Raw genomic sequence first — 12,984 nt, forward strand, 5'->3', positions numbered from 1 at the left:
GTTAGATGTGTGCTTAGCCTCAAAATACTTTATAAATAACTTATTCATACATGGTTCTCAAGGTATTTATACTTTTAGGCCAAATTCCAATAATTAAATACAAAAATAGGCCTATGATGCCCATGACTGGCAAAGTCCTGCCAAATCAAACTTCCAAAAAGGGATTCATTAGTGTTAAGACTAGGGGTGCCAAACTAAGTTCCAATTTAAGTACCTGACATTAATTAGATGTGATAACATCAAGCATGGGCTCATAAGCCAAAAATTATTGTATTGAGAGGGGCATGTGTAGTTGAATTTACATGGAGGAGAAAGTTTGCATGCAATCATGGATGAAACATGTTTATGCTTTCCCAAGGCTTGAGTTAGGACACATGGGATATGATGTGCATAATACAAGGCATAGAGGCATGCATGAAAGAATTAGTGGGAGCTATGCAAAGGTGGAAGGAGATTGCCTTGTCAAAAGGTGTATGGTGGAGTGAACCATAGAAATTGGAGGAGGAAAATGACATACATGATAAGCTCAAGGGCAGAGAGAAGTATAAGGGGGTTGTAAGTTGGAGCTATAGGTGATGTGTGGAGAGATAAGAGTGACCAAGGATTACAAAGGAATGAAATGGATTATGGGTATGGGTGAGGTGGAAAAAAGTGCATAGGACGAGACAAATATAAGTAGGATGTACTTTTCACAACAAGTCAAATTGTGATATTGTTGTCAAGATTTAACTGTGTAGTTCTTGACCCAAACTCATTGAGCCATTTTTCATGAGTAGCAATTCACATGAATCCATATCTCATGAGAATATGGAACACTTAGCACTCGTTGGATTTAGGTAATGCTCACAGAGGTGAATCACCAAACTTCTCGAGATGTCACCCATGCAAATACAACTCCATATTGAGAGTGCTTAACTATAGAGTTTCCTCCATGGTTAAACCCACTCTACTTGCAACCCCATTTGCAACCACCTTCACCAAGTGATGTGCTTTATGAACCATTCATTAGAAAGCCTCTTAAGCTCATCCATTAATAAATAGAGATATTTTTCACAACAATTCAAATTATGATATTGCTATCTGGATTTAACTATTTAGTTCTTGAGCCAAACAATTGACCCATGTTTCATGTGTAGTGATACACAAATCCATCTATCATGATAATAAATGGAACACTTAGAATTCATTGGACCTGGGTGATCCTCATAGAGGTGAATCATCGAGACTACTACTTTAGCTTGAGCGTGCTTAACTACAAAGTTTCCCCCATGGTTAAACCCACTCCACTTGCAATCACATTTGCAAAACCTTCACCAAGTGTTATGCCTTATGAACCATTCATTAGAAAGCCCCTTAAGCTCATAAATTGATAAGTAGGATATATTTTCCACAACAAGTCAAATTAGGATATTGCTATCAGGATTTAATTGTGTAGTTCTTGAGCCAAACTCATTGATCTATGTTTCATGAGTAGTGATTCACATGAATCCATCTCTCATGAGAATAAATGGAACACTTAACACTCATTAGATCTAGGTGATGCTCACAGAAGTGAAGTATGTGGGCTTCCTAAAAGGTCACCCATCCTAGTACTACTCCATCTTGAGTGTGCTTGACTACAAAGTTTCCTCTATGGTTAAACCTAGTCTGCTTGCAACCCCATTAGCAAAACCGTCACCAAGTGTTTTGCCTTATGAAACATTCATTAGAAGGCCCCTTAACCTCATGAGAGATGGATTCGTGTGAATCACTACTTATGAAACATAGATCAATGAGTTTGGCTCAAGAACTACAAAATTTAATCCTGATAGCAATATCATAATTTGACTTGCTGGGGAAAACATCTCCTAATTATCAATTGATGAGCTTAAGGGAATTTCTAATGAATGGTTCATAAGGCACAACACTTGGTGAAGGTTTTACAAACGAGGTTACAAGTAGAGTGGATTTAACCATGAAGGAAAATCCAAAGTTAAGTGCGGTCAAGCTGGAGTAGTATTGGGATGGGTGACCTCCCAGGAAGTCCTAATGCTTCACCTTTGTGAGCATCACCTAGATCCAATGAGTGCTAAGTATTCCATTTATTCTCATGAGAGATTGATTTGTGTGAATCCCTACTCATGAAACACGGGTCAATGAGTTTGGCTCAAGAACTACATAGTTAAATCCTGATAATAATATCATAATTTGACTTGTGTTGGAAAATATCTCCTAGTTATCAATTGATGAGCTTAAGGGGCTTTCTAATGAATAGTTCATAAGACACAACACTTGGTGAAGGTCTTGCAATAGGGTTTCAAGAAGAGTGGGTTTAACCAGGGAGGAAACTTTGTAGTTAAGTGTGCTCAAGCTGGAGTAGTACTGGGATGGGTGACCTCTTGAGAAGTCCTAGTGCTTCACCTTTATGAGCATCACCTAGATCCAATAAGTGCTAAGTGTTCCATTTATTGTCATGATAGATGGATTTGTGTCAATTGCTACTTGTGAAACCTAGGTTAATGAGTTTGGCTCAAGAACTAAACAGTTAAATCTAGAGAGCAATATCATAACTTGTCTTGTTGTGAAAAATATCTCTAGTTATCAATTGATGAGCTTAAGGGGCTTTCTAATGAATGGTTCATAAGGCACAATGCTCGGTGAAGGTGGTTGCAAATGAGGTTGCGAGCAGTGTGGGTTTAACCATGGAGTAAACTTTGTAGTTAAGTGCACTCGAGATGGAGTAGTACTGGGATGGGTGACCTCCTAGGAAGTACTGATATTTCACCTCTACGAGCATCACCTAGATCCAATGAGTGCTAAGTGTTCCATTTATTCTCATGAGAGATGGATTTGCATGAACCGCTACTCATGAAACATGGGTCAATGAGTTTGGCTCAAGAACTACATAGTTAAATCCTGATAGCAATATCATAAGGAGATAAAGAGCTGAGGTGGTGTAAAGAGATGGTAGGAGATCATAAGTGGAGTATGGGTGGCCTAAAAAGTAAAGATAGATAACATAACAATGGAGAATGACCACCTAGGATGCATTAATGCCTCAACAACCATAAATTGCCAAGGGGACAAGGTCCTCCAAATGTGACTCCACTAGTTCAAAGTTCTCGTCAAAAGTGATTACCACCAAGAAAAATGTGTGATAGTATCCAAATGAGCTTTAAAACAAGATATGATAGGGCACCTAAATATAAGCCCAAAATTTGAGTGGACATTTTTAAAGGGGTTAAAATTTACAATACTACACACCAATTAATTAAATGATTAAAACTATATTACTAATATTGAAACATAATTATGACAACAATTTAATTAATAGATATTTAAATTCAGAAGTGAAGTGGTTTACTAACAAAAATTCATTTCTAATATTTATAAGAGTTATTAGATCTTTGGCCATATCATTAACGAAGAGTCACAAACTTTTGTGTGCTTCAAGTTGAGACCCTTGCTGTTGTGGGAAGAGGAGTTGATAGTCACCTCAAGGTAGGGAACTATGACTGTAGCCACTTCATAAAAAAGTAGCCACTTCATTAAACTTTTCATTTTTCTCAAGACCATTGTTTGGTGCTTAGTTACCATTATTGCTTTACCAATTTGCTCCTTCATTGCTCCCTTTATATCAATTGCTAGTTAACCAAAGCTAGTGGCATTGCCATTCGTGCTAAGTATCCTTCTTTTAGTCTCACATATAAGATGTTAAATTTTCATAAACAAGTAGGTTTTGAAAAGCTAGTTTTGTGTACTTAACAAAAATTCACATATTTTGAACTCTCTTATGTGTGAGGTTTGTTTGGTTGCGTATAATCTTGGGTTCTTATGAGATTAATCAACAATTCTTATATGAAAAGCTCCTCATCTATGTTTTATCCTTTTTGTCTTCTGTTTGTGCCAAATTTATTATGGAACTCTTATCAAATATAAAAGTATCTTGACACCACTTCTTGAAGCTCTTCTTCAAACTAAAAGTTGAAATCCTCCTTTCAAAGATAAAATTATATTTTTGGTGTGCTAATATTCACCTACATCTTTGCACATTTGATTCAATATAGGTCCTCATCACTTCACTTATCAATAGAAAACTCAAATGAAATCAATATACAAAATAATCCTATTTATATTTAATTCATTCTTTTAGTTAACATTTCTACTTAGATTTTGATTTTACCATTGACTTTTTGATCTCATATCTAAAATCTACCTTGTAATGGGGTGGCACACAACACCTCTCCATTGTAGGCCATAATTTGGTTCTCGGAATTGGATTTAAATATCTTCCATCCACACTTAGATGGTGACAGTCATTTGTGTGGTAGCAGCAACTTTGTTGATTCTATCACTTACAACCCTACCTCCACACCTCTCGCTTGGTGCCCAGATCTTTATGTGCAAGAACTTTTGAGGGCCAAGAGGAGGTTGGAACTTCCTAGAGGCTAAGGAGCAAGAAAGTTACCATAATATGCAGGTGTTAATTGCAGCAAATAAAACTCTTGTAGATAATAACAACATTTTAAAAGCTCAAATCTCAATGCTGCAAGAAACACTTTTAGTAGGGAAGCTTGAATGGCAGAACATGAAGGATGAATGGAAAAACTTGAATGCTACATTGGAAACAAACAAGGTCACAAAAAATACCAAGTCATCTCATTATACGGAGAGAACAATTCTTCACACTAATTCGCTAGGAAAGGTAGAGGTTGAAGAGGAGAGGAGAAGTTTTTTAGAAGTCACCAAAACTTGGAACAAAAACAACAAACACCTTGATATGGCAAGGGAAGAGGCAAAGATTCGTGTGAACACACAAGACAGAGAGGTCAAGGAAAGGCAGCGTAGGGCATCCAATATAATTATCAAAGGGATAAAAGATTATGGGGAAGGTGAATACACCCTCGACTTAACGAGGGATTTCCTATAGGATGTGTTGTTGTGGCAAGGACAAGTCTATCAAGCTTGGAGGGTTGGCAAACCACACGTTGAGAGAAAGGGTTGGCAAACAACAAGTAGAAAGGAGGATGGAAATGGAAAAAATTAGAACAGTTAGAAATGAAGGCAAAAGAGCTTGGATGTTCAAGGGAAAAGCAATTATTGCTCATTTTGGCCACCGCTCCAATGAAGGGCAGCAAGAAGGCAATAAAGCTGTGACAACAAACACTTTAGCATGCAACGATACAACAAGATCAACAATCACGCTTAGCAATAATAACTCAACTTTGAGTCTTGCACATCAAAAGAAATAGCAATCAAGCTTAACCCAGACATCCTTAAGTTTAGTTTTTTGGAATTGTAGAGGTTATCTGGGGAGACGTGGGCCTGGGTTAGGACCTATTGCGGAAGGCAAAGACATTATTTGTCTCATAGAGACACATGAGCATGAGGGATGTAAGACCCCATTGTTTGAAGGCTACTGGAAGAGGGCAGTGTGGAATGAGGCAGTGGGAAATGGTAAAGGTCATGGAGGTATAATGGTTCTAGGTAAAGAAAGAGAAGGTCATGCCATTCAGTTGGAAAATACTGATTCTAATAAACAATTTATATGGCTCAAAATTGTGGAAAATAACACTCTTCTCAGGATTGTAGCCTGCTACTTTGCTCCACAAGTATCTAAAACTTATAAAAAGTGTGGCTTAGATCACAATGACCCCTATGCTGCGTTAAAGAAAGATGTTGCTATTTTTTCGCAGCATGGGGATGTTCTTCTTGTTGGAGATTTCAATGCGAGGACAACAAATTGGCAAGCAAGTATTTTTAGCTCCAAAGTAAATGATAACCCTATTTAGCTCACAGAAGAAAGAGATCATCAATGGGAAAGAATATCCGAAGATGCTAAAGGCTGCAATCATTTTGGGGAAGAATTGATCACTCTATGTGGCACATTTGATCTCATAATTTGTAATGGTTTGGCTAGATGGGCTAAGTCGGGCAATTTCACTTGCAACACATACAATGGGGCAAGTGTGGTAGATTATGTAATTTGTTCGCAGAATTTGTATGAAAATATTGAAGAAGTTGAAATTGGAGAGCACATTTGGGATCTCAAATTAGATCATAGACTATTGTACGTAAATTTGTATTGGGCAAAGGATAGGCGGATTGGGGCAAAAATCCAAGGCCCTTAATACCCCCCTTCTCAGGGCAGAATTTTGTTGACTTCAGAAAATAGTAACACTTTCAGAGCTACTCTTGAGGAACTTTGTATGAGACACCCTATGTACAAACATGGTGTTAACAGTCATAATTTATCAAATTTGATTCATGAGGCTCTTTCAAAATGCAAGAGAGCAAAAAATAGAAAATCTAAAACTAATTGTTTTCCAGCCAATGCTTGGTTTGATAAGGAATGCAAGAGGGCTAGGAGAAACCCAAGGGAGTCAAATAGAACTAACCTTGACATTAAGGCCTACAAACAGATCTTAAAGAAGAAAAAAACTGATTTTATGTTCACAAGGAGAGAGGAGCTAATTTTCTTGGGCATAAATAACCCTAAACGTTTTTGGAAAGAACTCCAACCAAGGAGAAAGCAAACTGAAAATAATATTACTGCCACCCAATGGTTTGAATATGCTAAGAAATTTTATGAACAAGAGGGTGGAGTGGGACAGCCACCTTTGGTCAACAATGATACAAACCTTTTCACTGTGCAAGAGATAGAGACAGGGACTAAGAAGTTAGGTGGAGGTAAAGAAAAAGACCTTGTTGCGCTCCAAGTAGAATATCTCAAGTGGGGTATGAAAACTCTTGCACCACACATCATTGGAATTTTCAACAAAATCTGCCAAGAAGGGTTTCTGAAAGATTGGACAATCAGCCTTGCAATACCACTTTTAAAGAGTGGTAATGTTAACAATCCCTCCAACTATAGGACTATAATGATCACTCCCCTCTTTGCTAAACTTTTTGGCAGCATGATAGAAACTAGAATCAGCAAATGGGCAGAAGAAAATCATAAACCTGCTAAAGGGCAAGCTGGTTTTAGGCTAAAGCACTCGATAGTGGATCACTATATCACTTTGAGACACATTATTGAAAAAGAGTGGGAGAAAAAAGAAGAGGTTTTTTGTTGCTTTGTTGACTTTAAAAAGGCTTTTGACACCGTCCTGAGAGACTAGCTTTAGTTCAAGATGGAAGAATTAGGGATTCCGATGCATCTCAGAGTTGCTGTTCATAGGATGTATGAAGAGGTGAAAGTCAAAATCAGAACTTCAGATGGCATTTCAGAATGTTTTAGGAGCGATATCGAGGTCAAACAGGGTTGTCCTTTATCTGCTACTTTGTTTGGTTTATATATTGACAAACTAGAAAAGTGGTTAAACATGCAAAAGGGTGAAGGCATTCAACTAGGTGAATTTGTTATAAAGCTGCTCCTATATGTTGACGATCTCATTTTAATTGCCAAATCTGCCCGTGGTTTGCAAGATCATCTATCTTCTCTTGAGTGCTTTTGCGGAATGGTGGGGATGCAGGTCAATATCAGCAAGACTAAGGTTATGATTTTCTCTAATAATAAAAAATAACATCAACATGAATTTTATTACAATGGAAGTGTTCTTGAAGAAGTTGCCGACTATAAATACCTTGGCATTGATTTCAACAAAAAACTAAGCCGGTCTAGCTGTAGGTATAAAAGAATATTAGGTGGGTGGAAGGCTTTTTATGCTCTTTAGAATAGGTGCTGTGAAGCGGAGTTGTGGGATTGGAAAACTATTCAAACCTTGCTCGGTCTTCTTGTGCTGCCAGTTGTTCTTTACGAGTGTGAATTATGAGCCAACAACACTACTATAGCACAATGGAAACAAATCGAAGGAATCGAAAAGCACTTGATCACAAGCAAGTTTAAAATCAAAAATATTGTTCCATATGATATCATGCTAAGTGAAATGGGGGCTGCTCCTATTGAGGCACTTGCTATGGTTCGCCTTCTAAGCTATTTAAAAAGAATCGAAAAAATGGAAGAGGATAGATGGCCTAAAGTTGTCTTTAGTGACACACTATGTAAGCGAAAAAGGACATGGATGCAACAAAACATCAAATGGATGATTAAATGGAATATTCAATTCAATATGTGCCCCACAAATAATAAAGAAATAAAAGTTTTTGTTATGGAGAAATTCTACAAGAGAAATTGGGGAAGCGAGACTGGGAGGAAGAAACTATATTATATAAATGAGTTCAACCCCACTTGTGATCAACTCCAAAAAGCATACATAGGAGCCAACACTTCTTGGAGGGCTAAAATTCTTATTGCTCAGCTGAGAACCAACTCTCACTAACTTCATTGTGAGACTGGGTGTTGGAAGAGGCCAAAAGAGGCTTGGGAAGAGAGAATTTGCAGATTCTGCAATTCTGGGAAAGTGGAAACTGAACAACACTTTATTTTAGAATGTGAGGCCTACAAGAGTAGCAGAGATAAATTTGCGAATATTATATGCGACAATTTTTAGCATAACGTATTCAACGAAGAGTACATTGAGCAATTGGGTGGACTCATCATCATCTGCACAAGAAGCAAACAATGCTACTTAAGTCTGCTTGAATTGTCTTGCTGGTCCATAGGCTATTTTTAGCCTTGTGCACGTTAAATTTTTATCTATCTATCTATCTATCCATAATTGTAAAAACTAATTGAAACACGGCGATTAGTCCATGATGATGTTTTGGTTAAGTCAAGATGGACAGATAACATTTGACATTAGTAAGGTGCGGGCGTACAAACTAAAAATTGGAAATGTGGATCTTTGAAATCCTGCTCTCGCTCTTTCCACGCTCGTATAGAGGAAGATGACGACGTTTCGACATATACCCGCACACCTATTTCTTCCGTCTGCTGGCACACTTCGCACTTCTCCCACACCGACTTCAGCCCGATCCGCTCTCCTCCTTCCCCGCCCGCGTTTATCGCGACATATTTCGCTGAAACCTGCCGCCGCCCAGCTCTCTCCTGCATCGTCTTCTTCTCTCTCTCTACCACATGCACAGCTGAGGCGCAGGTTCTTGCAATTGAGCCGTCGATTTACTGTGATGGCTGCTTCAACGCAGGTTTCTCTACAAGAAAACAAAACTGGGCTGAAATTGGAACAGCTTAATTGGGATAACTCTTTCATCCGGGATCTTCCCGGCGACTCAATAACAGACGGACCTCCCCGCCAGGTCATTTCTTATGCAAGATTGCTTATTTAATTTTAATGTATATGTTTGTTTTTCATTCAATTTGTAAAAGCTTTAGTTTTGACGAGCTTAAGGGGATAACTCATTTCACGCATCATTGCTCAAATAGTTATCCACAAGAAATTGTGCAAATATATTGCTGTGGAAATCTGAAACCCAAAATCTTATCAAAGATAGTTTCACAACCCAGGATTGGGCATTAGTAAAAAGCCCATAAAGCTATGACATTCATCGTATTTGTGAAACTTAGGGCTGCTGAGCTTTACGTGGACTGGGCTTGTTAAATTTGTTAGTAGAAGGATATTGTCAAGCAAACGCTTTATTGCAGTGAATGCTTTTATAAATTACATTCAAGCTACATCAGGATTTTAATCAAATTATTATCAAAACCATTTTATATGAAATTTTGGTTGTCTTCTTGGTAAGGGACTTCTGAGTCAGTTCCGCTAGGATTTGAAGTTGGGAAAGCTTCACATGTTAGATGCTGCTGCATCCTTGCCACATAATTCTGCATCCATTCTTGACTTCCGAGTCATTCATTTATTCTAATTCCTTTTTGGTGGCTTTTCAAAAGCCTCATCTAATAGTCACATCACAGAAAGCCCTCGTATCGTCTGTCACAGCTAGCTGAAGAGGGAGGGGTACTGAACGAAGCACTCTAATTCATCCAAAGTTTCTATCATGCTGCGAGCAATCCATCCCCTTGGTTATATTTTCTTGGGACCTGATGCTATTGATCATATTTGCAAATGGTGTGAAAAATACTCGTTTAACAGTTTATTTTGTATATCCAAACCCTTCATAAACTTTAGTTGCTCAAAATGAGAAACATAAAAACAGCAAACTCAGCGGCAGCTTGATGATAAATAATGTTTCAGAAGTCCGAACAAGAATTGAAATTTCCATACACTTGCGCACATATAACGGATGAATAACTCCTTAACAGGCTATTTTGTGTCTTCAAACCCTTGATTAACCATAGTTGGCAGGAAATCAAAAGAAAAAAGCACAGACTCACCAGCAGCTTGATGAGAAATGGTGGTTCAGAGTCTTGGATGTTGTGAATAAGAAGTAGATTTTTCATACGCTCACACCTACATAGTGGACACGAATAGACTACATATATTGCATTCCCTTGCAGGCCTATGGAGAGATAGGGGTGTGATGCACTGTGAGAGGTTCAAACAGAATTATGCTAAGAGTTTAAACATTGTTCTTTTCAGTGAGTTGACATGTTTGGAAATACATAGGTCCTATGTAACCTTGGTTCTCATGACACCAGTGAAACAGTAATAGCAATCTCAAAGCATACAACTCAGAAGAAAATTCTTGTCCAGCAGAATGTTTGAAGATTTTATGCTGGGAAGTAATATTGGCTGAGATGCTACAGAATGGAAATATGTCAGTACCTTTGCATTTCCCACAGTGATATGTGTGCGAGTTTGCCATGATAAATACATTTTGTCAGCATTTAGATGCTCAGAAAATACCCCTCTTACCCCAGAACTTGACTAACTTTGCTTTGTTTTTGTAATTGATTTGGGATAGGATGATACTCCACTGATGAAATCATCATCATTTGAAGATTTGAAAATTTTGGATCTTTTGACTCCCTCAACCACGATAGGCTTTCCTTAACAAACCCCTTAACAGGATTGATATTCTGCACCCTGCAATATGAAAATCATCAAGGAAACAGGGAAACAACAATATCAGAAACATAAGGAACTAAATGACAAGCAAGAGGTTGCTCTGGAGAAACCCTGAAAGAGGGGAAACTCCAGCAAAATCCAGTAAGTTGCTCCTTAATCTACTACACAACAATCAAATATACATCATAGTAAGTTGACAATTTTATTTGAACAACTTGCAAAACTTACAATAGTGTCTGCTATCTCCAAAAGTCCCTGTTCCAGAATTATTGAACATCCAAAATGAGCACAATATGTACCACAGCGTGCTATTGACATTCAGGGCCCGTTTGGTGAGCGGAATAGGAATACGTATTCTGGAATACGTATTTCGGAATACGTATTCTGGAATAGAACGTATTCCTGTTCTCCGTTTGGTTCAGCGAATATTTGATAGGAATTCGCGGACCCGAAAATTTATGTTTTCTAAAATAAAAAAAAATGGAATAGGAATACGTATTCCAATACCACCTATTTTGGTGGAATTGCAAAACTTCATTTTTGGGCCAAAAATGGAATACGTATTCCATTTTTGCTTCGTATTCCAATCCCGTTTTGGTGCATCCAAACAAGGAATTCACAATTTTTGGAATACGTATTCCAGAATACGTATTCCTATTCCGCTCACCAAACGGGCCCTCAAAGATTCTATAGGCACCAAATTGTGCTTTCCCATCCTTGAATTCAAAATCAACCCATCTAGGTTCTATCCTGTCACATTCCGTCTGCATTGTGTCAAAATTGCTGCTTTTGCCAGGGAGTGCTTTCAAAATCATCATGGTTGACATGAAATTGCTACTTTTGTGAGGGGTTGAATTTGGTATAGCTGTGATCAAGGTGACTTTGAAAAGCCACTGTCTATGTGAATTTGGCACCTGTGGAAATTGTTGATTTTGATAAATTACAAAAAATTCTTGTTCCTGCTGCTTGCATGCCTGTCATTTTTCAAGCTTAAGATGCTCTAGATCACCCCGAAGTTCCAACACATCTATACTTGAGCATTTGCACCTTTTAAGTTGATGCTCATTGTTGGCTGGAAAACAGTATACAGATACTGGTCTGGAGATATGCAATAAAAAACTGAAAATTAAAGGTCCGAAATATGAGGCTTGGAAGATAGGTCATATTCTAGAGATAACATCTAGGGGCCATGTCCCTTGTTGTATATATAAGTAAATAGAAATATCTATTTGCCAAAATAGATGATATACAAGGGATAGAAGATATAAGAGATATATAGATAAAAGGAGATGGAAGGAATATAATACATGTTGATATATAAATACAGACCTTTCTGATTTCTGGCCTATTATGTGCATATGATAATTTATTGTGATGCTAAAGATAGGATTCTGTATACCTTTCCTTGTTGCCTTAATAGGACCAAGTCTGGGGTTTAGAAAACATTTAAAGAGGACAAAGTGAGGATGACATCATTTGAAAACACATTGTTTATAGTGTAACATCCCTTTTTCCAAGTCTTAGCTAACAACTAGCATAACATCGAAATATAGATACTACTTCACATTCATGAGAAGGCAGCTATAACAGTTATGTTCATGCGAAAGAGATTAATGGTCATAATCAGTTCAACTGAAATATCATAACTAACAATTGAAGGCATCATCAATAAATCTAAATAGAGGATTTAAATTTTCCATACCCTAATTTTGAAACCGGAATATGCTTAGGGCAACATCTGCAAAACCCAAGTTAGTCCACATATACCACTTAGGGCAGGTATACATAGAAACATCTTAAGCACTCAACCACATGGGATATGGTGAAAGGAGAATTCATAGCAAACTTTGGCATTCTGGAAGTACCAGAAGAAAGTGTTGTTAGAATGGAAAATGTGACACAAGGTGTCAACAAATTCGTAAAAAGCTATGATAAAAGTTCAAGGAGATATGTAGAAAGTTAGAGGAACCATTAGATTGAATATTTAATATCCAGACTAAACACGGCTATAAGAGGAACTAGATGATAGAGAATTTAAGAAATACGTTGACCTAATCACTGTGGCCTACTTGATTGTAGCCCATTCATGGAGGAATCCGAAGAAGGATAGAAATGCTGAAATATTGAATGATTTTCAAGTGAAAGTACAAAGGCTAGTTGTACAACAAGATGCCCA

General features: G+C 37.6%; 1 protein-coding gene across 1 annotated transcript in view; it reads left to right on the plus strand.

The window, feature by feature from the left end:
* Positions 1-8,670: 8,670 nt before the first annotated feature.
* Positions 8,671-12,984, plus strand: part of LOC149562164 (selenoprotein O) — a 38,237-nt gene continuing 33,923 nt past the window's right edge. Inside the window, exon 1 of the mRNA XM_089825699.1 lies at positions 8,671-9,138. Within this exon, the coding sequence (XP_089681825.1) occupies positions 8,770-9,138 (369 nt within the window). The 5' untranslated portion in view covers positions 8,671-8,769. The remainder of the gene's footprint in view (positions 9,139-12,984) is intronic.

This window comes from Cupressus sempervirens, chromosome 4, assembly GCF_028749045.1.
Source record: "Cupressus sempervirens isolate cs-2001-9-10 chromosome 4, ASM2874904v1, whole genome shotgun sequence".
In the NCBI taxonomy this organism is placed as follows: domain Eukaryota; kingdom Viridiplantae; phylum Streptophyta; class Pinopsida; order Cupressales; family Cupressaceae; genus Cupressus; species Cupressus sempervirens.